The 24,650-nt window shown below is 40.8% G+C and overlaps 1 protein-coding gene and 1 long non-coding RNA gene across 4 annotated transcripts in view; one reads left to right on the top strand and one right to left on the bottom strand.

Annotated features, from left to right (window-relative positions):
- Positions 1-24,650, bottom strand: part of atrn (attractin) — a 134,633-nt gene that overhangs the window by 57,047 nt on the left and 52,936 nt on the right. For all 3 annotated transcript variants that reach the window (XM_085258069.1, XM_085258070.1, XM_085258071.1), the window contains exons 21-25: positions 24,419-24,471; positions 21,607-21,701; positions 20,255-20,333; positions 19,521-19,678; positions 5,912-5,973 (exon numbers count right to left, since the gene is read on the bottom strand). In XM_085258069.1, the coding sequence (XP_085114195.1) occupies positions 5,912-5,973; positions 19,521-19,678; positions 20,255-20,333; positions 21,607-21,701; positions 24,419-24,471 (447 nt within the window). The remainder of the gene's footprint in view (positions 1-5,911; positions 5,974-19,520; positions 19,679-20,254; positions 20,334-21,606; positions 21,702-24,418; positions 24,472-24,650) is intronic.
- Positions 8,200-12,308, top strand: LOC146551586 (uncharacterized). Its single transcript, XR_014889927.1, has 3 exons — positions 8,200-8,345; positions 9,034-9,122; positions 9,320-12,308. It is a non-coding gene; the product is annotated as an uncharacterized LOC146551586 (long non-coding RNA).

Genomic DNA, 24,650 nt, shown 5'->3' with positions numbered 1-24,650 from the left:
ACGCAAGGTTGAGATACTGACCGAAGAGACCTGGGATTGACGACACAAATCACCTCTCTGCTTTAATCAGGTAAATGGTTTAGAACAAGGTCAGCAGGTGCAAATAACACTGCTGCCCACTTTCTGCTGCTGCATGCTGATTGTGGTAGTGCTGAAAGTCGAGATCTCGCAGTTGTTCTGAATTACTTCTGGTTGATTTTGATTTCTAGTGTTAAGATATTCGTCCAGGAAAGCAAACAAAACCTAAGGAAGCTGTCAGCTGGTGACTTGACAGAGGTACATCTGTAAAGACATACGTTTCTGATGTAGGGGAAGAAAAAAGACAGAGAGGAGAAAAAAAAAACAGCCCCGAGTGAAAGCTAGTCTTCACTCTGATGTGCATTTTCAGTCAAACTCGTCTGTCTCGCAGGAGAGAATTTAAGTCTCTTTGGTGGCAGTGGCATGATTCATTCAGCACCCACACATCCACCCAGACTTGGCCCAGGGTGGGAAGCCTGCTGGTACCCAGTCTTTTAATGCCTCAGTCCCAAGCAAATTACATTTCCCCTCTGTTAAGAAACAAATCGCTAATCATTTTAAATGCACAACCATGCTAACACACTGCAAAGTGAGGTGAAATGCGATTTTTAAAATGTGTTTTGCGATATTAATAATTAATCTCTCCGAGCATGACATGTCGCATGGGTGACTCCGTGTTGCTGATTCACATAAGCTCCATGTGGATCTGTCATCCTTGCTGCTGCACCGTTATGTTGGCAAACATTTTTAAAGTTGGGAATTTCTGTGGTGCTTTCAAAGACGGCTTTTCTTGTTAACACGCAGATACAGATTAGTCATTCTCAATACGTTCTAAGGCAAATCTTACTCTGAACGACACTACTGCAGGCTGTGGGCTGATGTGCATTAGGTGCTCTAATGAGTATTTTCAGTAACAGGGCATTTGTCATTCTAGCTAGCAATTTGTTAAGGTTATCTGGAGACATTTGCCCTGCTGCTTTACGAAGCGGCACTTGTTTGACGGACACTTTGTTGCAGTTTGTTGTCCTCCTGAAGAGAGAAATTGGCACCAATCAGTCATACACAGGGGCATGGCCATGCAAACTGAAATGATAGCTGTCCTTTTATAATTCTAAGACTTTACCGTTCTCAAACAACCCTTAACTAGCCGATGTACTACTGCGGTTTCCAGCAGTGCCAACATAATTGGAAATGCTTTTGCTTTTATTCCTGTAGTAACTAAATAGCCTTTGTGCCGTTACCAAAGTGGATTGATAAAGATATTTGATTAAATACCACTAATGACTTATAATGAATGATTTCATGAATTGGGCAGCTTGGCAGCACAGTGGTTAACGCGGTTGCCTCACAGCAGGAAGGTCCTGAGTTTGAATCCACCCTACTTGTTCTCCTTGTGCATGCATTCAGCTTTCTCCCCTTTTATGGTGAATTTAAACTTAAAAAAACAAAAACAAGGACATGTCCAGGTGACTTTACAGTAACAGTAACAGTTTAAATATGAACATGTCATTCGCTGATGTGCCGAATCATTTTTAGACAACAATGCGAGTCTGTAGGACAGAAACGGCTTGCGTCACCCTGCACAGACAAAAGCTGATAAAAGAATTTGTTACTAAAAATACCAAATATTGCCAGTCTTGTCTATTAATGTTGCTAAGTGGGCGGTTGTATCAGTGTTTTACACCTTCTAGAGCTCAAGTTTGAAAATTCTTGCATTTGTTAAGCTATTAAAGCAGCAATGAAACCCACCACAAACCTTTCATTGGGGATCTCATAGGTGGCAGAGCAAACACCATATTTTAATATGTGAAACACATGATTAGCCCCACTTAACACACCAGGTTTCCTGTCATTTACAAAATTTGTAATGTGTTTACCTCGAGCAGGACTTCCAATGGAAAGAACAGAGTGTCACTTTCCAAAGATAAGTGTGTCTTAACAAGCAATAACAAATTAGATTTGGAGCCAGGTGCTGTTGACTTTACTAGATTTGACAGGTACTTAGGATATCAATTGTAAGAAAAATGTGAACAGGTTAAACACGACGATGATTGTCTGCTCGCTCAAATATTATTTGTAACACAAAAGATGAGCTCAAAGCAGCGATTATTAGCTATACCTACACTCAGTGACTTCGTGAACTTATTCATATGCAGCGAAGGGAGCAAAGCACTCTTAGCACCAGGGTTTTAGCCTCCACTGGGAACAGCCATGTGCTAAAATATATGCAAGAAACCGTGCCGAATAGAGGTGCCCACCAGATAGCCCAAGTTATTTTAATATTAGCTATCAAGCAACAGAGATGTGTCTGTAGTCTCCCCCATGGGAAGCCAAATTTTCTAGGACATCAGGCCTGAGTGCCGCACTGACCATTATGAGGTTAAGTCGAGTTTTTTTTTTAAGAAGTAAACACCGCGCCGGGTGGACGTGCAGTCAGTGTTCTAGAACATTTTCTTCTGTTACTTTCTCGTCTCCACAGGAACGAAAATAAAAAGCAGCTCCCAGAGCAGAACAAGTGCGATCTCACTGCAGGTTAAACAAGTTGAATGTTGTCTCAAACACTTGACAGTTTCATTGCCGTGCCTTGACCTTGTTCTTTATGCCAGATTGTAGTTACTTCAAAACACCATCTCTCTCTTGTTTAGCCCACACTGCTGCGAGCTGTAGAACTCAGTGCTAACGCTGAAATATCTGCATCTGGCTGAACAGGATATTAAAGTGGTTTTATGTCATTTTGCTTATTATCTATTCAAGTACCATCAGTTCCCCAAGACACAGATGTAACCTCTGTGGGTCTTACTTCTGTACACACCTTTGCTAAACGTTTCCTTTGTATATAAGATAAAGTATAAAGAAAAAAACTTTTTGCTTTCCTTTTGCAGGAGTGAGAAATGTAGGTTATATGATGTGTAGTGTCAGACTTCCAAATAAGAAGAAGCCAAAACTGCACTAATATTTCCATGACGAATGTGCTCCCGTGTGCAAATGTTAAAATGTTGCAAATTTTTTTTGTGGCAGTTCTTTAGCCTCTTCTACTCAACCAGTTTGGTAGCCAAGAAATTTGTCATTCAGGTCACTATTACTTCAAAGACCGCTTGCTTTAGCAGCAGCCAAGTTTAAAATTAAAAACATGACAGCTAGGGAGAAAGTGAGAATACATTTTCATTGCATTTCCAAAAAAAAAAAAAAAAAAAGTTTTTATGAAATTTCACATTCTCCAGGGCTTTTCCAGGCCTGGAAGAAAACACTCAATTTGCACAGCTAGAGACAACATTCATACTTGTTAAACATTCATGAAAGGAAAAAAAGCTTAAAATTATTCAGAAATGTTGGAGAAGACCCTGACTCTGCTCCATCTGAAACGTTTGGGGGGGGTTGTCTGCTTTAAAGAGCCTAGGAAGCCTAAAGGTGAGAAAGGGCTGGAAGACTGGACACGAGTATGTGGATGCATCTGTTTGCTGTTAACGCTGATGTTTAATGCATCTCTTCTGTTCTGCTCTGTGGCTGGAGAACGCTCGTGGGGGTATCTGTGCTGGCACTGCAGATAACAGAATGGCACTACCTTCATCTGTCCCCACAGGGAACATGGCAGCGAGAGGAGCAAGAAAGAGAGATTAAGACACCGAGAAAGACTGAGTGAAGGAGAGCAAACAATTTTCACGTTAATTAGCATCCCTCTCCTCCCCCGCAACGCAAACAATGCAGAACCCACAGAACGGGAAGCAAACAGGGACACGGCTGCTGCAAGCTTGCTAACTTTAAGTCTCCTCATCTTGTGCTGAATCAGTGGCAGGCGGCAAAACACATCAAAAAGGACAGCGCTGTGGGATTAAGAGCAAGTCAGAGGGAGTGGTGGGAGGCTAGGAGTAAAAAAAAAAACAAAAAACAAAACACAAGCCAGGGGAAGGTGGGGAGGGCTGTGGAGACAGGCGAGGGAAAACTAGGCAAGGGACAGAGGGGAAAAATGGAGGAGGCAAACAGAAGGGGAAGATGGGAGAGCCAGACATGAAAGGAGAAAGACAGAGGAGAACATGGTGGGAAGGTGGGAAATGGGGAGGATAAGAAAGAGGCAGGGGACAAGAAAAGCGGGGATAGGGAAAAAAAGAAAAGAGAGCAGCTAGAAGGAAGGCGGGGGAATCTAAAAAATGATGAATGAAGGAGAGACAGAAAGGGGAAGAGTAGAGAAATAGGGAGCACAACGGGAAGATGGTTCTGTTTATGAATCGCTGTGACTCTGCTTCCTACACACAGCTGCTCTGCTGACATGCAAACACCCAAATGCTGACGCATGTCAATAAACGTACCAGCATCACAATCCAGTAACCGCGGGGTTTCTAAGTGAAAGCAGAGGAAGTGAGGTGCACAATGCCGTCCTACTGCCTTTAATGGCGAACGCATCCAAAATAAACCTCAGGAGAGAAAGGCGGTTTATTCAGCTGATGCTGAAACACGTTGTCGAACAGCCGAACGGCCGGTCAGAAAAATAAAAAAAGGATCCATCAAAGCAGCTTGATCAAATCTATCATGGCTGCCGGATCGATAAAAACAGCACGACTCGGAACAGCTGGCAATTTCTTCAACGCAATGTGGCGAGCACACAAACATGAAAAGAGTCCTACAATTCTCCTCTGGGTTGGAGGCGCGCAAACACAAACCCGCACGCTGGATACTCGAGAGAAATACCATACATGCAGTCGAGCATGCAAGGACACAGTTGTGTATCCAATTTTTGTTCCATCTCATTTTTGAATCGATAACACATTACAGCAGTTTCTGAAGACGTCGAGCACAGACTCGGGGATTCGTCCAAGCCGAACATATGCACATTTTTAGACCTGCCAGGGAAAAAAATCAAAACAAACTGCATCTCCATCATTACAAAGTAGCGCATCACTGTGCCAACAATACTCCAGAAATTCATTTTAAATTCCAGTCAAGACACAGAGGTGAGTCACTCAAACATAACAGATACATCACAGGAAGATGTGTGCAAACTCATGTGCAAGACGGCAAAAAACAGTTCCGTCTCCGTGCCATCGCACATTTTAACATCTGAGTCAACACGGCATCATAAACTGCAGAAGTAAGCCGATACAGGGGCTACTGTATGTGCCTGACTTCAAAGCAAAGCAAACATTATGAATGTGGAATTAACTCTGATTCTAACGATGCTTCTTTTGAATTTTAGGCTCATGTATCTTTTAAGTGAGTAGCTGCCATACAAACATGAGCATGTAGCTGCAGTTTAAGATACCATCAACAGAATATCTTCAATTCTTCAAATGACTGAAGTCATCTCCACTTCTTGTAAGAGTGTCTTAAGGCATATACTAAGGGTGATCTCACACCAGCCACGGCTGCCTTGCACCGTGCTTTCATATAACTGCTCCCCACTCCCTACGATGCCCTTACCAGTCCAGGCCAGAGCGCCACAGTTTGTCTCAACGTCTCTACTCCACTCTCGAGCTCACAGCTTCTTTCTCACAGACACATACTTTTAAAATAACCTTGCATTGCATAATGAGGTTCATCACGTTACATATTTTGTGGGTTATTTGGGGAAGTGGTGCTACGCTGTTTCTTTAACATTTGTTAATTGCTTAACACAGTGATTAACAGGAGGGTCAAACGAACACACACACACACAAATAGCACATTTTACTATCACGTTTGCCACAAAATAATGTTTTTACACTGTACGTCAGGCTGTGTAAGGCACAGCAGAATCAAAAATGGCTGGTATAAAAAGGGGAAAGCAGCTTTGGTAATCCATCACCATCGTTCACGTTGAACACAGGCACATGTATGTACACATTAAGGGTGAGTGCAGCAACATTAACGCCCGGCATCTCTGGTGGAGGAGCGGGCGAGTTGACAGGGGACGGCCGCTTACCTGAAGAACGTGACGAAGAACTGCACCAGATCCATGAAGTTACTATGCTGGGAGAAGGCAATCTGTTAAAACAGGAAACAGAGGGCACAGGAGTGAGTCAGAAATCTGCTTTAATAGAGGAGATTTTGAAGCAGGTCAGCGTTATACATTCAAAAAAATAAATAAATCAAGCTTTTGACCAGCGCTGACCTTGCAGATCTGAGGAGAGCAGGAGGGATGCTCCTGCTCTCACTATGCATGTTTGCATTGCATACTGTGAACCATCTATATGATCAACACTTTACAGTGTGTCTAAAACATTTATTATTATTATTCTTATCAGTGACATTTCTCCTTCGCTGAGGCTACCCATACACGGCTATCCCCAACTGCTGGGAGGTTGCCAGTCGGTTGGCTTATCTGTGCTCCCGACTACACGCCTGTCAGAGACAACGACCCAGCCGCCGGACCTCTCAGCTGCCCACAGCCTGCACAAAAAAAAGCATTCCTGCACATGTGGGCAGAAATATTCACTATGTAATCATCACAAGAGCAATTGTGCTAACATAATCCTGTCTTAATCAAGGTTGCCAGGGGTAACATTGGCAGTGAGGTACCAACTCCCCAATGCCCCCTCCTCTTCTTACGCCTACAACTCCACCCCCCACCCCCAAGCAAAATGCCTTACATCCACCTGTTCCTACAACAACACAACACTGCCTCTATCTGGCAAACCAGAGGTAATGTAGCTGCTGCCATGTTTCTGTTATGTGGGAACTTGAACCAAAACTCCTCACTGCTTATAATTTGTATGAAAAGCTGGTGCAGCATAGCATTCCTCGGAGGGTAAATATATATATATATATATATAAACAAAAACAAAAAAACAAACAAAAAAAAACCCCAACACAAACCACCTGTCATACTCAGATTAGTCCATGAATATGCAATAGGTGGGGGGGAAAAAAAACAGACAGGTCAGATTGCAAAAATATCTACAGTGTCTTTACACCAGACCTCAACCAGGCCAAAGGCACCGGGCTTTACAGTGAGGTGACAGGGGGTGTGGGGTGCTGTGGGATCGGCCTGGGGTCTAATTTACTTGTGGAGTCAGCGCCATCTGGATTGCTAATGTGTTGCCGTTGATTACTGTTGAGCACAGATTCCTCAGTGTAATCATTTTGCTCCAGACTGTTGAACACTGAAGATAAGTTCAGGGTACCAGTATAGTCAGGGAAAAGTTTTAAAACGATGACATCAGCACAGATCGGGATAGGCGACCAACACTGGAGCAGTTTAGGAATTAACCACAGAGTACTATAATGGACAATATGTGCCACTAATGCTTTAAAAATCAGTGATTTGATGTTTATCCAGGTACAAATAGGCCACTGACTGTGAGCCATCAACAAGTAATGTACGCTTTCTACAACAAATGTCTTCTTTTTCCTGTGCATCACCAGTCCCCCTTCATTTCAAACCATTATCAGTCAATAGACCGGACCCCTACCAGCATCTTTTCCCAAACCATAACCACTCCAAGCCCCGTCTGGATTTCACAAAACCTACCCAGGAAAGTTATACAAGCTGACTCAGAATGACCTGAAATGCACTCCCCCAAAGTACGGTAGGTTGACTCGGGACTGACAAAAAAAAAAAAAAAAAAAAAACCTCTCTCAAAGTGGGTCTTGTCACATATCTATTAACTTGGGACCCTGCGGAAACACCCTGTACTCCTGCACTTAGCATCCTGCAACCTTCCTGACGAGGTTATGAGCTAAAGTTTCCCTCGTTATCACCCATTTCCTTCATATCTCTAGAACCGTACATGCGATTGGCACGTGGGTGGTAATGTTTGATTTGGGGTACAACTATTCAACCTACAAAAAGTTCTATACAGGCTGATTACTTCCAGCTATTCATACTTAGTGTAATTCTGTCTAGTTACTTTTAGGGATTAAATAACTATGGATGCTTTAAGATGTGGAATCAGAACGATGCCACCTTGAAACGAAACCGGAAAAAAAAAAAATTGTAACTGAAATAAATGTACTGAAAAATCTTGTATTGAAACCGAAAAGAAATTGATAGTGAAAAACAATTAATTGAAACTAATTTTTTTGTTTTATACGCTTACAATTTTTTTTTTCAGTTTCAATCCATTTTTCAGTTTCACTCTGCTGGCACTGTTTTGGCGTCCGGGGGCGCGCTGGGAGGGGGGCGGGGATTCCGACCCGCATGTATTTGCATATATTATAATGCTGACCAATGACTGGAGAAAACACTGACGACGCGGCTGCGGTCACGGACAAACATGCACGTGTCTGTTCGGGAATGGCAGATGCAGAGGTCCAGCGTTTACATTACCGAGTATTTCAAAGTGACAGCCTGAGGTGTTCTTCAGTAAATTGGACTACCGGACAGGAGGACCTGAGGCCCCACCGCATTATTTTTGGTAAGTTAAATGTGTTTGTAAACTAATCCGTAATTTAGGTCCTTAGCTAGCTACCTAGCTAGTGCTCACCTTAGCTAGCTAAGATGAGCACTCGGCTGTCGGGGAAACGTGTTTTGTATAGTTCGTTTAGCTAACCCGTGCAGGTGAATGAATTTACCCTGACTAAAGAAATCAAGAGAAACGCACCGGGCTGCTCAGTGACTAACCACGGTTACTGTACTTTTATTATACTGTAAGAGCAACAGGCTGGACTCTGCTTCTGCTCCTGTGCAGAGCTGATTATTAAATATGTGGAAACAGCAGCATGTTTTCTGTCGCTTTCCACATGTGGAAGGACATTAACGCCAACTTTTAAAAACCTGGCACTTCAGTAACCCCACATTAGTCAATAGCTACGGATTAAAGAGCAAAGCCCGATACTTATGTACTGAAACCAAACTACTTCCGCTTGTCAGTTTAAGTTAAAATGTTACATTTTTTCCTCTGATTATTTTTGCTTTTTTTTTTTTTTTTACTGAGTTTGTTACAAATATTCAGGTTAAAAAACTGTCTGAATTATTTTTAATGAGTTATGTTCACAAAGTCACATGTGCAGTACTCTGTACAGCTTGCATCCTTTAGGACAAATAATTTGAAGCATTAATATTTCTTGTTCACTGCTGATAACACCTCCGTATGTTGTGACCAGGATGCAGCAGCAGACTGAACCAGAACTGAAACCTGCTCCATCATCTCATCTTTGCAGATGTCCATTTATAAAGCATCAACAACTCAAAGGTAAACATAATATTAGAAAATGTGTTAGTATATAAGGCCTTTAAAACAAATAAAAATAAACAGCTGTCGGCAGAACTGTAGACTGAACAACTTCAGATCCCGAGTGTGTGAGGACAGAAGGATCAGCTCTATTTCAGATTTGAGAGATAAACTTTATATTTCAGTTTGTAATGATTCTGTTCTGTTTGTGATTACAGGAGCCGTCCTCAGATTCAGACCTCAGCACCACCCAGTGACAGCAGACAGATCATCCTATATCTTCAATCTTTGTAGTAACTCCAAAATTAACTGAAGAAAACAGTACAAAGGTTAAAGTACCACACGTGCTGTCAGTGAAAGCTGCAGCTGTTTTATTGATAAAGTTAAAGACAAAAAGTCAAAAGGATTAATCACCCCAGTGTTGGGAAGGTTAATTTTAAAATGTATTCCACCAAAGATTATAGAAGTAATGTATTCTGAATACTTTATAACTACATGAATGTACTATTGCTGTGTGATTTATTACTATTACTGAAGGCTACTCGCCATACCAATACCAACTAGATGTTAAAATCTTAATATAAATGAGTAACAGTAGGTGGACATTAGGTAAGGCTGCACTTTTTGCAACGATCTCGTGTAGAAAACTATTCCGCGTGTATATAAAACAGGTCAGCGGCTCCGAACCGTAGTAAAGGGACCTCTGGCTAATACGTCGGGTTCGTGTCGGGCTCGTAGCTGAAAACTAGCTTTACTTTGTTGTCTGGGTCGACTTTGCTAGCTAGAGACAGAGAGAGGCGTTGAAAGGCTGCTCCAGCGGGACTTATTGTTTCAGAGGAAAACACGAACACAGTCGAGTCTTAACAACTTACTTACAGCTGGGCTCGTCAGGCACTCTTTTTGGCTGCAGTAGTTATTATTATATTTACATGCTTCCAGCTCCCGTTTCTGCTCCGTGACAGCTCGTACTTTTCCTTCCTCCTCACTCACAGACACATCACGGGTATGGCAGTCCATTCTCCCTGCAGCACGGACTACGCTGAGGCCTGAGGCTACATTGTTTAGGGCAATGCCTTTAACACTCTGCCTGTTGCCTTCATATTAAATCATTTTTGTATAATAATTTTTAGAGGCTCTTATTGTTTTGTTTGGGTTTCCACTGGCGTGGAATTACCAAAAATAGAGAGACCATAGCCTAACATATGAAACAGGAAAATACCGCCATGTAATCCATTTATTTCAACAAACTAACTGTATTCTCAATATCACCTATTGAACGGTAACTGTAACGGATACATTTACTCATATTTTGTATTTTAAATACGTAACGCTTCTGCATGTATTACGTTACTGCCCAACACTGCCTGTTGATGAGATCTTGTGCCGCTCCTAAAACACCGGCCTCCAACTCCTAAAGAGACACGGGTGTCCCTAAATTTAGCAGATATTAGCTTCAGGCTAGCTTGCTACGACGAATAGGCTAACACCAGCATTTTACCACAAGTTCACCAGATGTAGCAAAAAAAAAAACCTAAACTAATGTCCAGTCCAGTGGGACAGCAAGGAAAAATGACAAAAAATGATTACTTACTTGCGGTTTGTAGAAATGACTGAAAGATTAATTTGCTCTGTTTTGAGTTTTGTTCAAAAAAGAATGACTTCATATAGGGAAAAATATATATCATATGCAGGACACTTTAAACTAGTTTTTTAATTAAGCAGCAAGGCAGAACTAAATCAGGGCTGCATCAAGACACGAGGACTAAACTCCAATTCAACCAGACCCAGAACTGATCCAGAATTAAAACAGGACTACAACAGTTCAAAGTCAGGACTACTTAGGATTTAACCAAGACAGAACCAGAATCAAAACTAGATGATAGTAGCACTAAAAATCATCATAGAGCTGCACTACACTTATTTTTTAATTCTACTAAAGTCCACTATTTAGATTGAGAAAAGTTTATATAATTATTTAGCCTTGTTGTACAAACAAGCCTGCAAAACTTAATAAATATATAACTTGAAAAATAACAAACCTAAAAAGAAACGAGTACCTATGATACGGTGATACTTTTGGTAAACAACCATTTGACTAACATGTGTGTCTCACCTGCTCTTGTTCATCTCTGTTCTGTCCTCATTCTCTCTGTCCCTCTCTGTTCCTCTCTCTCCCTCTTTGTGCTGACAATCATCAAATATACAGTTGAAACCAGATATTTACAAACTCTTCAGATCAAAACACAAACACTTTTTTAATTGTAACATCAAATCAGACTAAATGTTTATTTTTTTTAGATTGATAAATATAAAAAACATTTGTTAACTTTAAGAGTAAAGAGAGAAACTGTCTGTATTTCTTAATTGTAAATGGCACCAAATTGTATTCAAACTGAGCCACACTTATGGAGCTCCACAGTTCTTTTCCTGGTGTTTTGGTTGACATCTCTTGATTTTCCCATGTCAAAGAAACAGGCTCTGTGTTTTGCCTTATATGCATCCACAGCTGTGCCACCAGTTTACTCACATGGACTCTACTGACCTATCAGAAGCTTCTTCAGCTCAGAATGGAATCGTCTGGAGTTTTCTTATTAATTAACAATAAACTGAGTGTATATGTACTCCTACATTTGATCAAAGTGATAAAATTAGAAGCTCTGTCTCTCTTTATTCTGACATTTAACTAATTCAAAAGATATTTCAATATTTATTTATCTAAAACAAAACAAGTTTACTCTAAATTGATGTTGTACAGTAAAAAAAATGTTCTTGTGTTTTCCATAAAGTGTAAATATCTGGTTTAAACTGTGAATATACTGCTGTGTATTGAAATTCCTCTTGTTTTGCATAGAAATATACTGAACAAGGTACAAAGCATAATATATAAAATACTTCCAGAGTTTTTTCTTTGAAAGCTCCTTATGTCCATTCTTCTATATCAGTACATTACTGAAACAGATTTATTTAGCCGTGGAGGGTAACAACTGAAAATATGAAATAAACACACATGTAAGCTAAGACTCTCTAAAGAAACAGCATTGTTGTTGTTCGGCTTTTCATTTCGCTATTTGTTGATTCACTTGAAGAATAAAGTAACGTAATATGGGTCAAGTGATCAGTTTAACATCAATCTTTTGTGATACACCGTCATATTTACATTATTTGTACAGTACGAATGATTTGCTTTGGTACCTGGTCGAACTTCAGTTCTCCTCTGTCTGCCTGGCTCAGTTTCTCTAACAGCGCGCAGGCAGCAGCTGCCCCGCCCCCTCGCTCAGTCACTTAGTGTCTGAGGTCGGATCATACCAATATTAGGGGGGATTTACGCACAGTCGTAAATTCCCACAGTGTGCACTATGTGCTTCGAATATTGTGTGTAGTTTTTTGTTTTATACAGTTGTCAGCCAGGCATCTAACTATGAAAAAATTACACTCCAAAAGACCCCGGGCTTCTGAAAAAACAACCCGGGCTTAAGCCCAGTAAGCCACCCCCCCGCTCCGCCACTGGTTTGGAGGGTAAAGCTGAAATTGAAGCAGCCATTGAAAGACGGGAAGAGAGAAAGATGGCAGCTTGGTCAGCACCATTGACTGTTCTACAGTCAATGGTCAGCACTAGTGGCCTCTATAATGTGTGCAAATACATGCGGGCCGGAATCCCCGCCCCCCCCCCAGCGCGCCCCTGGACGCCAAAACCGTGCCAGCAGATTGAAACTGGAAAAAAAAAAAAATTGTAAGCGAAGAATTGTTTTTCACTATCATTTTTTTTTTTTTCGGTTTCAATACAAGATTTTTCAGTTCATTTATTTTCGGTTTCAATATTTTTTTCGGTTTCGTTTCAAGGTGGCATCGTTCTGATTCCAAACTAAGAGACCAAATGTTTGAATATGCTGTTTGTCTGTTCATTAAAATGTTTGCCAATCTTTGGCAGGACACATGAACGCCTCATTTTAACTAAAAGTACAAGACTATGTTTAACTTACTGCAGTGTAATATATGTGATTTTGACATTACACAATGCAGCATTGTCAAACTCTTAGGCTTAAAATTCATCCATGCATCTTCAATAAAAACCCTGCGGAGGCATTTCAGGAAATTATTCCATTTTTAAAGAAGCCAATTAGGTTATTTGCAATTAAGAGAAAAATGTTTGGAGGAAATATTTTACTTCCTCGTCCTCATGAATGTAAAGTGGGGGTAAAAGTGAAAGGCTGAGAGAAAACGCACCGGAGAGCTTATGAACCTGCGAATTGCAGGAATTCTTTAAAGAGCGAAGCATAGAATTATCAAAGAAGCCCTGTCGGTCGGGGCACTGAAACCCAGCATGCCTTATGACAACGTCCTAACAAAGCCGTCGCATTTTTTTTCTTTTTCGTTGATTAGAGATTCATAATTCTCTGCCCCCACCCCATCAAAACCAACGCCAATTTGTCCAGCACAAGAAAAAGCAGCGACATAACTCCGTGCCATTAGTGCTTCGACTCAATTTTGAACAGTGTGAGGAGGCTGTGGCACTGGGAAGATGTGCGATAACAGTTATTGTAGCGGCTAATCTCAAGTGTCAGCAATGTGCGGTTCTCTGTCAGTGACAGGCAGGCTGAAGGTGGCAGCAGGCGGCCTGGGCGACGCTCTAGTTATGTGCCCAGCAGAGGGTGAATTCTTTAGGGATTGTAAAGGATCTCACAGCAGGGTCTGTCAGCCTGCCGCCGGGCATTAGGATTGGAAATATTCTGCCTTAATGGATTCTGACAGCTGCTTGAAGTATATTGGAGTTTTGAAGGAAAGTGTCGTTATCATTGCGAGGGATGCCTGCTCAACAGGTTCTGCTATAAAGGAAGGGGTCTGAGAGGAAAGTCATTTTAAATGTGCTGGACTGTGTAGAACTTTGGATTCTATCGTGCTGCTGTGAACGACATCTGAAAACAAACCAGCTGATTGTGACAAGCGGTCGATCAGATCGTCAAACTTACACGAATGTTGTGTAGTAAATGAAAAATCTATCAACACAAATAATAAATGTAGAAAATTGCAGAAAAGTTTATGGTAGAAATTACAAACACAGGAGAGTAATTTACATTAATTCACCAAAAACTCCTCAAAGACAGAAATTGACAGGAGATAAGAAAGTTCCTGTTTTTTCACTGTGTTTTAACTAGAGATGGCATTTTTAATATCTTGCTGCATTTAGTATAAGTTCATACTCAAGTTTAAATAAACAACAACACTAAAGCTATTCTGTTATACCTGTGTGCAAAAAATACACTGCACCCAAACTATCTCATAGTTCAATCTAATAAACTTAAACCTAGTCTATCCTCCCTATTCTGGTATTTTAAAGAGTACTTAGCAGAAATATTAAGCAACCTAACTAATAGGGTTGCAAACTCCCGGGGGGGGGAACCACCCTCCACCTCATGATGCTTAATCGACGTAATCAACTTTAATTTGATGCAGGGTGGGGAAAAAAAAATGCACAGAAATCAATTATTTTTCAAGAATAATTAAATAGATTCAACATCTTTCTTCAACAGAGAAAAAGATCCTGGTGTACAAAGTAAAATTAAATAAATTCTAACAACAGATTATCAAGCTGTTGTTAGATGCCGGTTTGGTAGCGAGGCTCCAGACCGCTGACAGTCTTGCACGCCACAGCCGCTCTATCACGTGATGCATACTGCTCCGACGTGCTACGGTTATGAGCAGAGTTACGCCATGTCGCAAGTTTTGTGAGGTGCTTTTGTGATATTTAATGGATCTGATTACATTTTTTATTTCTCTCCGATATCCGATCCAGTAATTTAGGTCAGTATCGGACCGATACAGATACGTAATTTCGGATCGGTCCATCTCTAGTTTTAACTGTTGTTCATCTATTACTTAATTTGGTGTAGTATGAATGGCAATAGGTGTTGTCACATTTTCCAAAGATGGGGGTCAAAGTGGGCCACATTGGAGTCTTTGCTGGGCCGATTCTGGCCCCAGGGCCTTATGTTTGACAACCCTGGTGTATACAAATGATGTATGATGATGTTGGTGAACTCTGGACTTTTGCTGTAACAGTACTGGAGGGTTTTCTCTCTTTCTGTTTTTTGGTGTGAAATGACTTAACCATCTAATGAATCTGACATCTTCTGAGGAACAATCAAGAGTCCAGCGCTTTGTGTTTGTGACCAAATACTTGGAGAAGTAATAATACTCCCATCAAACTCAGACTGATTTAATCCTGATACAGGGGCAAAAACAACACCACAAAAAGAACCGTCATCAACAAAACAACACTATACCTGCTAAACCTCAGCATGGCAGCTCTGTCACTGCAGCCATACACTGCAGAAAAATTTACATTTTTCTCAAAACAGCACAGTCAAAGTGAAGCCTCAAAGGTCAGTAAACAGTTTTACTTTACTGTACTGAGCAAGTTAGATTAGCTGGAAAATAATGAGTAGCTGGCTGATTTTCAATTGTACAGTAAACAACAAAATCCGTAAGTAAAATCTGTGCAAACTTACTTCAGTGTCAAATGTTTTAAAATGTTTCTGAGCCAAAACAAAGGAGTACTGCCATTTTATGAACAAGCACGATCCTTTAGAATGACTAAACTGACAAACACACACCAAAATGGAAAGTCGAGGCAACAACAATGTGATTTAAAAAAAGGGAAAGCTAAAAAAGTAAAAAGCCTAAAAGATGACTCCAAGTCACATGAACATTTGGCACGATAATCTCCAGCATGCTGCCAAAATGACAGATTTTAAAAAGAAGTAAAGCTTCTGAGCTGAACAGGAATATGTTCAAAAACATTGGGCATATTTTAAAGAGAAACACAGAGCCACACCTCCGATCACGCCAGGAGGAACTTAAAAAGGAAGAAAGAATCTAACGATTAGTCTTTAAATCTAAATTAAGACTAAATTACCTGCTTTACAAACTAGAAATGAGTTATGCAATTACTGCAAGGTGACGCAATTATCAATTTCTGTAAGTGGTATTCCTAAGGAAAGTACTTACTCCTGTTATCTTAGTGCATCTCAGATTAAGGTGTTAAACATGTAGATTTTTTTAAAGGTAGAATACTTTCATATATAACCACTATATTAATGTGCATGGTACCTTTTTAAGTTTTCATTTTCCTTTAGTTTTTATACAGTAATTTTATGTTGTATCAGTCACTGCAAAAACCACTGCTTCTGTTTTCCAACCTCTCTGCGATCACTATCAAGACACACCCACCAGGCAGCGAGGCATGGCCCAGATAAACGCTACACGGGTCCGTACAGATATGCAGAGCAGCAGTCAGCTGATAGCTACAGATGCTGCTACTCCACGGCGGGGTATTAAATTGCAGGCCGTTGTAATCTCTACCATATCATGACATGTTCACTAAGGCACGGAACAGGAGATCACAGGTCTTTAATGTAATTAGTCTGGGATTTGTTTCATTACAAACATCATTAAAATCTGATCTATTCTTCATCAGGAAAAAAGGGAGAAAAGAGGTGTGTGAGAACTCTGGGCTTACTAATCTCCCTGCAATTGATTCTGCTTTGATGATCCGAGCAGCTCGACGGTTGATGAACTCATCACGGAATTCACTCCGACCACTGGGAAAGATCTCATTTGGTAAATGAGACTAATTACAACGGGGTGTGTCCTGTAATCCAATTCAGGGCTTTTAGAAGTTTTTGATCTGATGTGAAGAAATGTGTAATAATTCCAAAAAGCTTGAACTCAACCGTGTGTTCGGACAAAGTGGAGCGAAGGTAAAACGAGCAAAAAACAAATTCCCTTCAAAATGATGCGCCTGCTGTTCGAGCGCCACTTCCAACCCTGTGAAAGCAAACAGAAGCAACCTTGAGGTGGCGTGTGAAGAGAGGGAGCAAGAGAAAGACAGAGAGCCCTGTATAGCTCAGAGAGAGAGCTTAGCTTCGCGCACTCTGAATGCAGCATGTGTTTCAACTTAACATTCCACTTTGCCCTTGCTCTTTCTAAGTTGCTGTTTATGAACCATTTTCCAGCATGCCGATCTCTGCCTGCCAACACCAGAGGACCTGCCGCCTACGGTTCCACACACAAGCGCGCTCACGTATCCAAGTGTCACACTGCAGCAGACCGCTGAATGCGAGGAGAGCGAGAAAAGGCAAAGGAAAAATCAAGAACTATTAGTCAGAAGAAGTGGTTTAAAAAAAAACAACAAAAAAAACCCAAACAGAAATTGTTACCTCGCTGACGAAGATAAAACTCCACGAGTGCAAAGTAGGGGGCAAGAAACCCAAAAAACATAGCAACAGACCTGTGTTTTAGTTTCAAAATAGGGGTGATCTTCTACATGATCCCACCCAGGAAGGCAGAAGGTGAGGTGGACCTAAAAGAGGCCGAGTGGGGTGTGGGGGGAGCTAAGTCAGCTAAGCTCTCTGCTCTGCTGTGGAGCTGCACCTCCTGAGGCTGGTTGGCAGCAGTTTGGGTGTTCTAAACTAAAAGCCCTCACAAGGCAGGATATGGTAGATGGAGGCAGGATTTTATTTTTTTCCTCCCCTACAGGAGGAGGGCGAGAGGTGGGGGAAGAAGCTTGCAAGGGGGGCAACCACCGAAAATCATTCCCAGAACTGTTTGGAGAGGCACACAGTCGGGCACAGGAAGCCAGGCCCAGAGTGACTCTCCCCCTCCAGCAGCGCGCAGTCCTGGCAGAACATTCATTTATTACACCAACAGGTTGTATTGATGCAGGAGTTTATACCACCCTGCACAAACACCCATGTACACACGGCACATTTTCAGATGCAATTTCCTGAAATGCTTTATTAGAACTCTACGAATCTACACAGAAAACAAGCCACATCCTACATCAGTGACAACTACACGTGTAAGGATGTCGATACAAAGCTGTATGAGGCGTTTCAAACACAACACAGTCGTTAAGCATAAGGCAACTGAGTACAGCTGCATTTTAATCAGGGCCGAGTCTGTGTTACAGTGTTACTTGAATCAAAGCCGCTGAGTACTGAGACGTAAAGTGTTGTATTGATTACCATTTTGATAACTATGTCAGCAATAAAGCCAATAAGAACTCATTTCAGGTGAAAAGAAAAGGCTTACTTTCTGAAAAAACAACACAGCTCCATTACATGCTGCACAATAACAAAAACGAGCAAAAATTAAACACCACTGCTGTTTTGTCTGTACAGTCAAACCAAGCTGGTTTAATTTTAATAATTCAGAGGCCTGGAACAAAGTCAGCAAACTGTCCTCTGTCCTGGTGACAGAGGAAATTTCAAATTGACATAGATAATTGTTCTAAAAGTTAAAAAAAAACAAAACTGCAGTAACCACTACAACACACAGCTAACACATAAATTACAACTCTATAAAGGTGTCTTTGGCTTTTAAAGTGTCATGTTTGTATGTTGTTTTAGCATTGCGGATACTGCTTATCTCAGAGTTGTCTAAGGAGCTTGGAAAGAAAAGCCTCTGGACTTATTTAAGTGTCTTAAAGACGTTTCACCTCTTATCCGAGAAGCTTCTTCAGTTCTAAGAGCAACAGGTGGAGAGCCCTGGATTTAAGCCCTATGGGAGTGTCCCCAACAGGGTCATGGACGCCCTGTATTGATCCGCTACGTCAGCGGTCCCCAACCCCCGGGCCGAGTCATTTAGCACTGGGCCACGAGAGTTTAGGCTCAGGTGTGAAATTTATTTTTTAAATTTATCGTTAACTTGGTTAACTCATATTGCAGTTGTGTCTTATTTTGAAAGAAATATTCACACGTTACCATAGCGACCAAAAGAGCGTTAAGGGGTAGAGAGGAGGATGTTACTTTCGATGTTGTTGGCGCATTTCAGGAGGACGCTGCTAATAAAGTTACACAATTGCACAGCAAATTCACGTTTATTATTATATTTGCAAAATACCAGTGAATTTGACTTAAAGCTACATTTGGTAAACTCGTCCCCTTTTTCATATATGTGACACAGAAACAAAGCAACCTTCTCTACCTGTCACGTTTAAGGTTTCCGGCCATCATTAATTCTACTTCCCACACTTTGTCATACACCAAGCTTCTCATTTTAACACTTTTAAATTCATATCTAACATTCTTTTCACTTTCATCAAACCAGTGAATGAATGCTGATTCTTAGATGTCACATGAATGACTTACTCTGTCTGGCAGAAGTAAATGTGCCCAGATAAGAGCACTCCATAAACTGACAATCGATCACGCTTCTTTGGCATTTGAGTCATCAATACATGTCAGTTTTTATGTAAATGTATTGCTCACAGTGGAGCTGTATCATAAATATAGAGTTACAAATTGAACAGAATTTTAGTATTGCATTAATCTGTAGTGAGCCTGTCTTTACCTCCCTGCTTTACAAATATGTATGGTAACAAAAACGGATCAGTTATCGTTAAGCGTACGAGTTGCTTACTTGGATCTTGATGGGCCACGTGAAGTTACTGACGTAGACGAAGAAAGTAATGTTGGGGCTGTTTCGGAAATCAAAGTTCTCATTGGAAAAGCTTTCTTTGAACTCTTTAATGTTGCTCCGAGAGACGATGGGGATCTCCTCTCCGGCCTGGGTGCCCGCTGGGTGACACAAAAAAGGGACAGAGATGGAGGGAGAAAATAGGAATACAGAAAATAGAAATAACAGGATGATAAAGAAAAGAGGAGAAGAAAGGGGAAAGGGAAGACAGGACAAAAATGTCAAATCATACAAAAGTTATAGATGATGGAGGAAATTATTTTTAAAAAAAAGAAAAAACAAGACAAGACAAAAAGAAAAAGGAGAATTTCTCATTTCTGCTCCAGTGTCTGGTGGAATTTTATTGACACAACAAATGTGAAATATCTGCATTACTTCACATTTGTAAATCTCCTGGTGCAGAAACTACTACAATGGAAAGACAGGTGACTTTTCATATCATTTTTAAACAGCTGTGAACATGGTGACAAAAAACAAAACAAAACCTTGTCATTAACTTGTTATTACATGAATATAAAACCAGTCATCTTCACTTTCTTTGTCTGAGAAAATCAGTAATATTTATCATTTTAAGCCTTAATTTAAACACTTGAGTGCATATTTCAATCACTGGCCAATCATTAGCTCATTGACTAATTCGTTGAGCAGCACTAATAAGGGGCTTTGTTGAGACTTACCGGTGAAGCTGGTGGCCCAGGTTACATTCAGATTGAAGTTCTTGGAGGCATTTATGAACATGTCTAGATCTCGGTTTGGCTGAGGACAGAAACACGGACAAGTCATCATCATCAGTTTACTGGTGTCATTTCCCCCACGTGCCCCATAGTGGTCGAACCGCAATTCAGTGAAGATGGGCGAGTCCGTTTTTTACTGCAGCCACCAGAGTAAACGAAAAACAAACTGCTCGTAGCACACAGACCAGGAAAGCCCTTACGTTTTACTGTAACTGCAGAGCAGCGACTTTGTTCACTCCTCCGGTATCACTTTGTAGCTGCACAAGCACTTACTGTATTGCAGACCAGAGCAAATTTGCAGAGCTAATGGGAGGCCGAATTAACAAATCAAATGTTTGAATAAGCACCGCAGCTGAACACTGTATGTATCACATTCACTGTAAGTGAAGCTCAAATAATGTCAAACGGATGTAAGCTGAGATGTAATTGATGTTTACTCACTAACTGAAAGCCGGCGTTCATGAATCAATCATTTATTAAAGAAAAAAAAGGCAACAATTAACATTTCAACAGCTTCAGGGAAGCCGGCTGAAGCTAGACGGCGAGAAATCCAGATGTCTTCACTATTTATTGTTACACATGTGCGTCACAGATGTTATCATCGCTTTGTCTGGACTTTGAAATCGTCTGCTCAATTCTATATTTTGTAAACGATCTTTTGGTTTCTGATTTACTAAATAACTGCGGAACAACTCAAACAGCTAAAAATTCAACTTCACCACAAGTTTCCTGGATTTGCTAAATATATATCGAAATATGTTGTGATTTGCTGTAAGAGTTGAGCTTCCCCTGTAGCCGATTGTGTATTTGTAAATCTTTAGTAGAAGCTTTGTCAGGGGAAAAATACCATCTGGAGCATTTAATCAGATGCTTATGTTTCAATTTTGGCCCCAGATGCTGCAGCCAGGTAAACACGACCAGACAAGCTTTTGTTTGCTGTAAAAACATCTGTGTGACTGACTCTCTGATGAGTGGCCACATTACTCTTCGCTCTGATCACCAGCTTATCAGCGAGGAAACTTTCCTGCAGGGAACATAGTAAACCAGTCGACTCAGTTTGTTGAGTGATTATTAAATACTGATTCTTATTTTATTTTGAAGTTAGTTTTGGCGTCACCGTGCTTCCTGCCTGTCCAGTACAATCGGTGTGCATGTAAACTACTGAACTACCATCTAAGTTATCCCTAAAATGACAAAGAAGTGAGCCTATTTGTTCGACAACAACTGTAAACTTTCTAATCCTCACAGAAGTGACAGCTGCTGTGGCGGTGGGGTGCTCACTGTTAGACACATACCTCCTCAGGTGTGGCCACAAAGTTGATGGCCGTGTAGTAGCGGTCGTCTTCCTGCGACAGGCTGAAGGTGAACTGGTAGTCGATGAGGAGCGTGTCTGTTTGAAGCCAGTGAGCCAGCGTGGGAGGAATGTGGTGGGGATTACAAAAAGAAGCAGAAGAACAACTCAATCAGTCTAGTTTGAAAGTCACACAAGAACATGGTTTCAGAAAATTACTCCCATTCTTTCCCCGTTTCAAACATTCGATTCGAGACCTGAGGATTTTGGAGCGTGCTCTGTGATGAAGGTCAGGACAGAGGATGGGTTACATGACAGCGTGTCAGCTAGCGGTAAATTACAGCTGAAGGTCACTTTCAGGACAGCGCAACAAAACACGGGAGACGGACGCATTCAGACGCCAGGGGTTATTCTGCAGTTACAGTTCCACTCAAATAATCTGGATAAGAGCGATTTAGATGGGGCCAAATCTCGAAAATAAGTAAACATAAAATAATCCCACCTCAACAAAAAGTTCAACAAAAAAGTTCAACTTCAGTCAAAAATCAATTTAAACAGCTGGATCACGTACTTGGAAAAATTGGAGGGTTTTATTTGTTAGTTTGTTTCCTCTCCATACAGCAAGGGTAACACTGATCAAAAGCTTTATAGATATTTGAATAATAGTACATGGTGCTGTCATTAAAAAACACTAATGTAATTAACGTCTAATGTACAGAAAACATTCCCAACTGCTTCAACTTCACATTAAAAGGAATGTAACCGGCAGACATGAGTTTATTTTTATTATTAGGTAGTAACAGGAAATGCAGCTTGTGTCAGGAACCGAGCGCTTGCCACTACTGTTCCCCACCAACGCACATACAAAACAACAGTCCCTGCTGGCATTTTTTTGACAGCAGGTCGTTTTGAAATATTACAGGGAGTAATGGGACAAGAAGGAGCAGCCACGGTGAGCTGGCAGTGACTGGCAGCACGCCTCTAAGCTCCCAGCAAGGTAACCGAACGAACACAGTGGGGACGTAGACTCATATTGTGCGAAGCAGAAAATCAGATCACCGTGGCTCACAGGCTGATTGAAAATTCCCAATTACAAATTACTGCCCGACTTCTTTATTAAAGTTGCAGTGTGTTTGGATGACGGGGGCGTTTGCTACAACCACAAATAGCAACAGCTGCTACCAAAAATAAGCTGTGTCTGAACACTAGCTGTTAAATTCCATTATAGATTAATAATCTGATGAGGAATGAATTTACAGTTGATTGATTTTTAACAAACTATCCAATTAATTCAGGGTAAATATGGATAACACTTAATGTTCCTGCTCATTTATGCCTTAGAAACATTTTCACACCTTAGCAGAATACAGGGTAATAAAAACAAATACTTTTTTTTTTTTTTTTTTTTTTTAAAGCAGCACAATGGATGACCTAGTTCCTCCATCAGTGTGAAAATTTAACACTATACAGTCCAACATGATTTATAGCTTGTTTGGGTTAGAAAGTACTGATGATTAGACAAACGTGACATCACTTTAGCCTCCATAATCATCAGATAATGAGATTAAAAATGGCAGGACCGCTGTACTGCAATCTGTCTGCAAAATGACTTATCACAGGTGCAAAAAGAGCAAGACGGTCCTTTATAAGCTTACATGCATTTTTTTGGCAATTTCATCTGCGTCTCACTTTCAATTCTTTCCACCTGCGACTTGTTTAACCCTTTAAGACCTACCATAGAACCAAGTCCGCCAGAGCTTATATTATATTTTTACATGTTGTAGTGCCATTTTTTGGAGCATTTCAAGTTGCTATACATCAATACAACCATTACAGCCTAAATTTTAATAATATGCATGCATTAAGTGCATAGTAATTACATAAATTGCAAAAAAGTGCAATAAACTTCAAAAAAATTGAAAATCGTTTTTGTTTTTTAACATATATTTCTAGTTAGAGAAATTTAAGAGGCTCAAAACTGTAAATACAAAAAAGTTGCACAAACTAGTTTCCCACCACAGGAAATTTATTTTGAGTGTCTTCATAGTTTTATTTTTGAAATACACCAATTTTTATACACTGCAGGAAAAACGAAAATAAATATTATAATGCAAATTTGCAAAAAAGCAGCATATGCATCAAAATAAACTATTTCCAGCAGTGCAATTTGAGTCCTAAGCATCCCAGAAACGACACAGAAAGTCATAAAGTCAAACATAACTTTTAAAAACATCAGTATAAGCTCATGAGGCCTTGATGGTAAAAAACTACATTTCCGCGAAAATGACGTCACTTCCGGTTTCGGGCAGGTCATGGCGGACATGCGATAGTTCACGCTGATGGACGTAGGAAGTGTTACGAACAGCTGATCGGATTGGCAAAGCGAGTTTCTGGAATATTATGTTTTTGTTCCTGCAAGCGCTTTTTATGCAGTTTTTGGCAAAGCTATATGTGGAAGGAAACCGATCGAGGACAAGCTGATGGCATAAGATGTAAGTACAACTCCTCCGGTTTCATATGCAAAAAAAATTATTGCGCTAGCTCACGTGGTCGCAGTGCTACCGGGATTTAAAAATAGTTACGCAAAACGGAGCGTGCCCGCTCTGACCGGTTTTAAAGGGTTAAAAGAGCAGCTCTGGCTCTGGATGTTATTTTTTAAACATCAAACTGCTTTGATTTAGGAGCCGTGTTGCTGTCTTGCCACTGACATGAACAAGGAAGAGATTCAGACCTCATAGTGCTCTCTTAATGTGACACCGCACACGCACGCACACACAAACCCCTTTACTGACGTTAGTAATTGTAATTCCACTTACAATAGCATGTTCCTTTGAGGGGGTTGCCTTGGTAGCGGTTCTCGACTTCACACCTGAAGAGAGGAGAGGGAAAGATGAACAAGGATGGTAGAAAAGTCAGAAAGAAAGGAAAGAGGGAAGAGAAGTGTTAACCTTCAGCCAGGAAGTAACACCACAGTGTAAAAGAATAAAAAAAAAAAAGATTAAAAGGAGACCGAGTGAGCGTGATGGGAATTCACAGGAAACGTGTGCC

This window comes from Mchenga conophoros, linkage group LG19 (genome assembly GCF_057382185.1).
Source record: "Mchenga conophoros isolate Kocher_MC1m ecotype Shallow Benthic linkage group LG19, M_conophoros_male_GT1.1, whole genome shotgun sequence".
NCBI lineage: Eukaryota > Metazoa > Chordata > Actinopteri > Cichliformes > Cichlidae > Mchenga > Mchenga conophoros.
The sequence above is the reverse complement of the archived record's forward strand: the minus strand, read 5'-3'. Positions and strand labels throughout refer to the sequence as shown.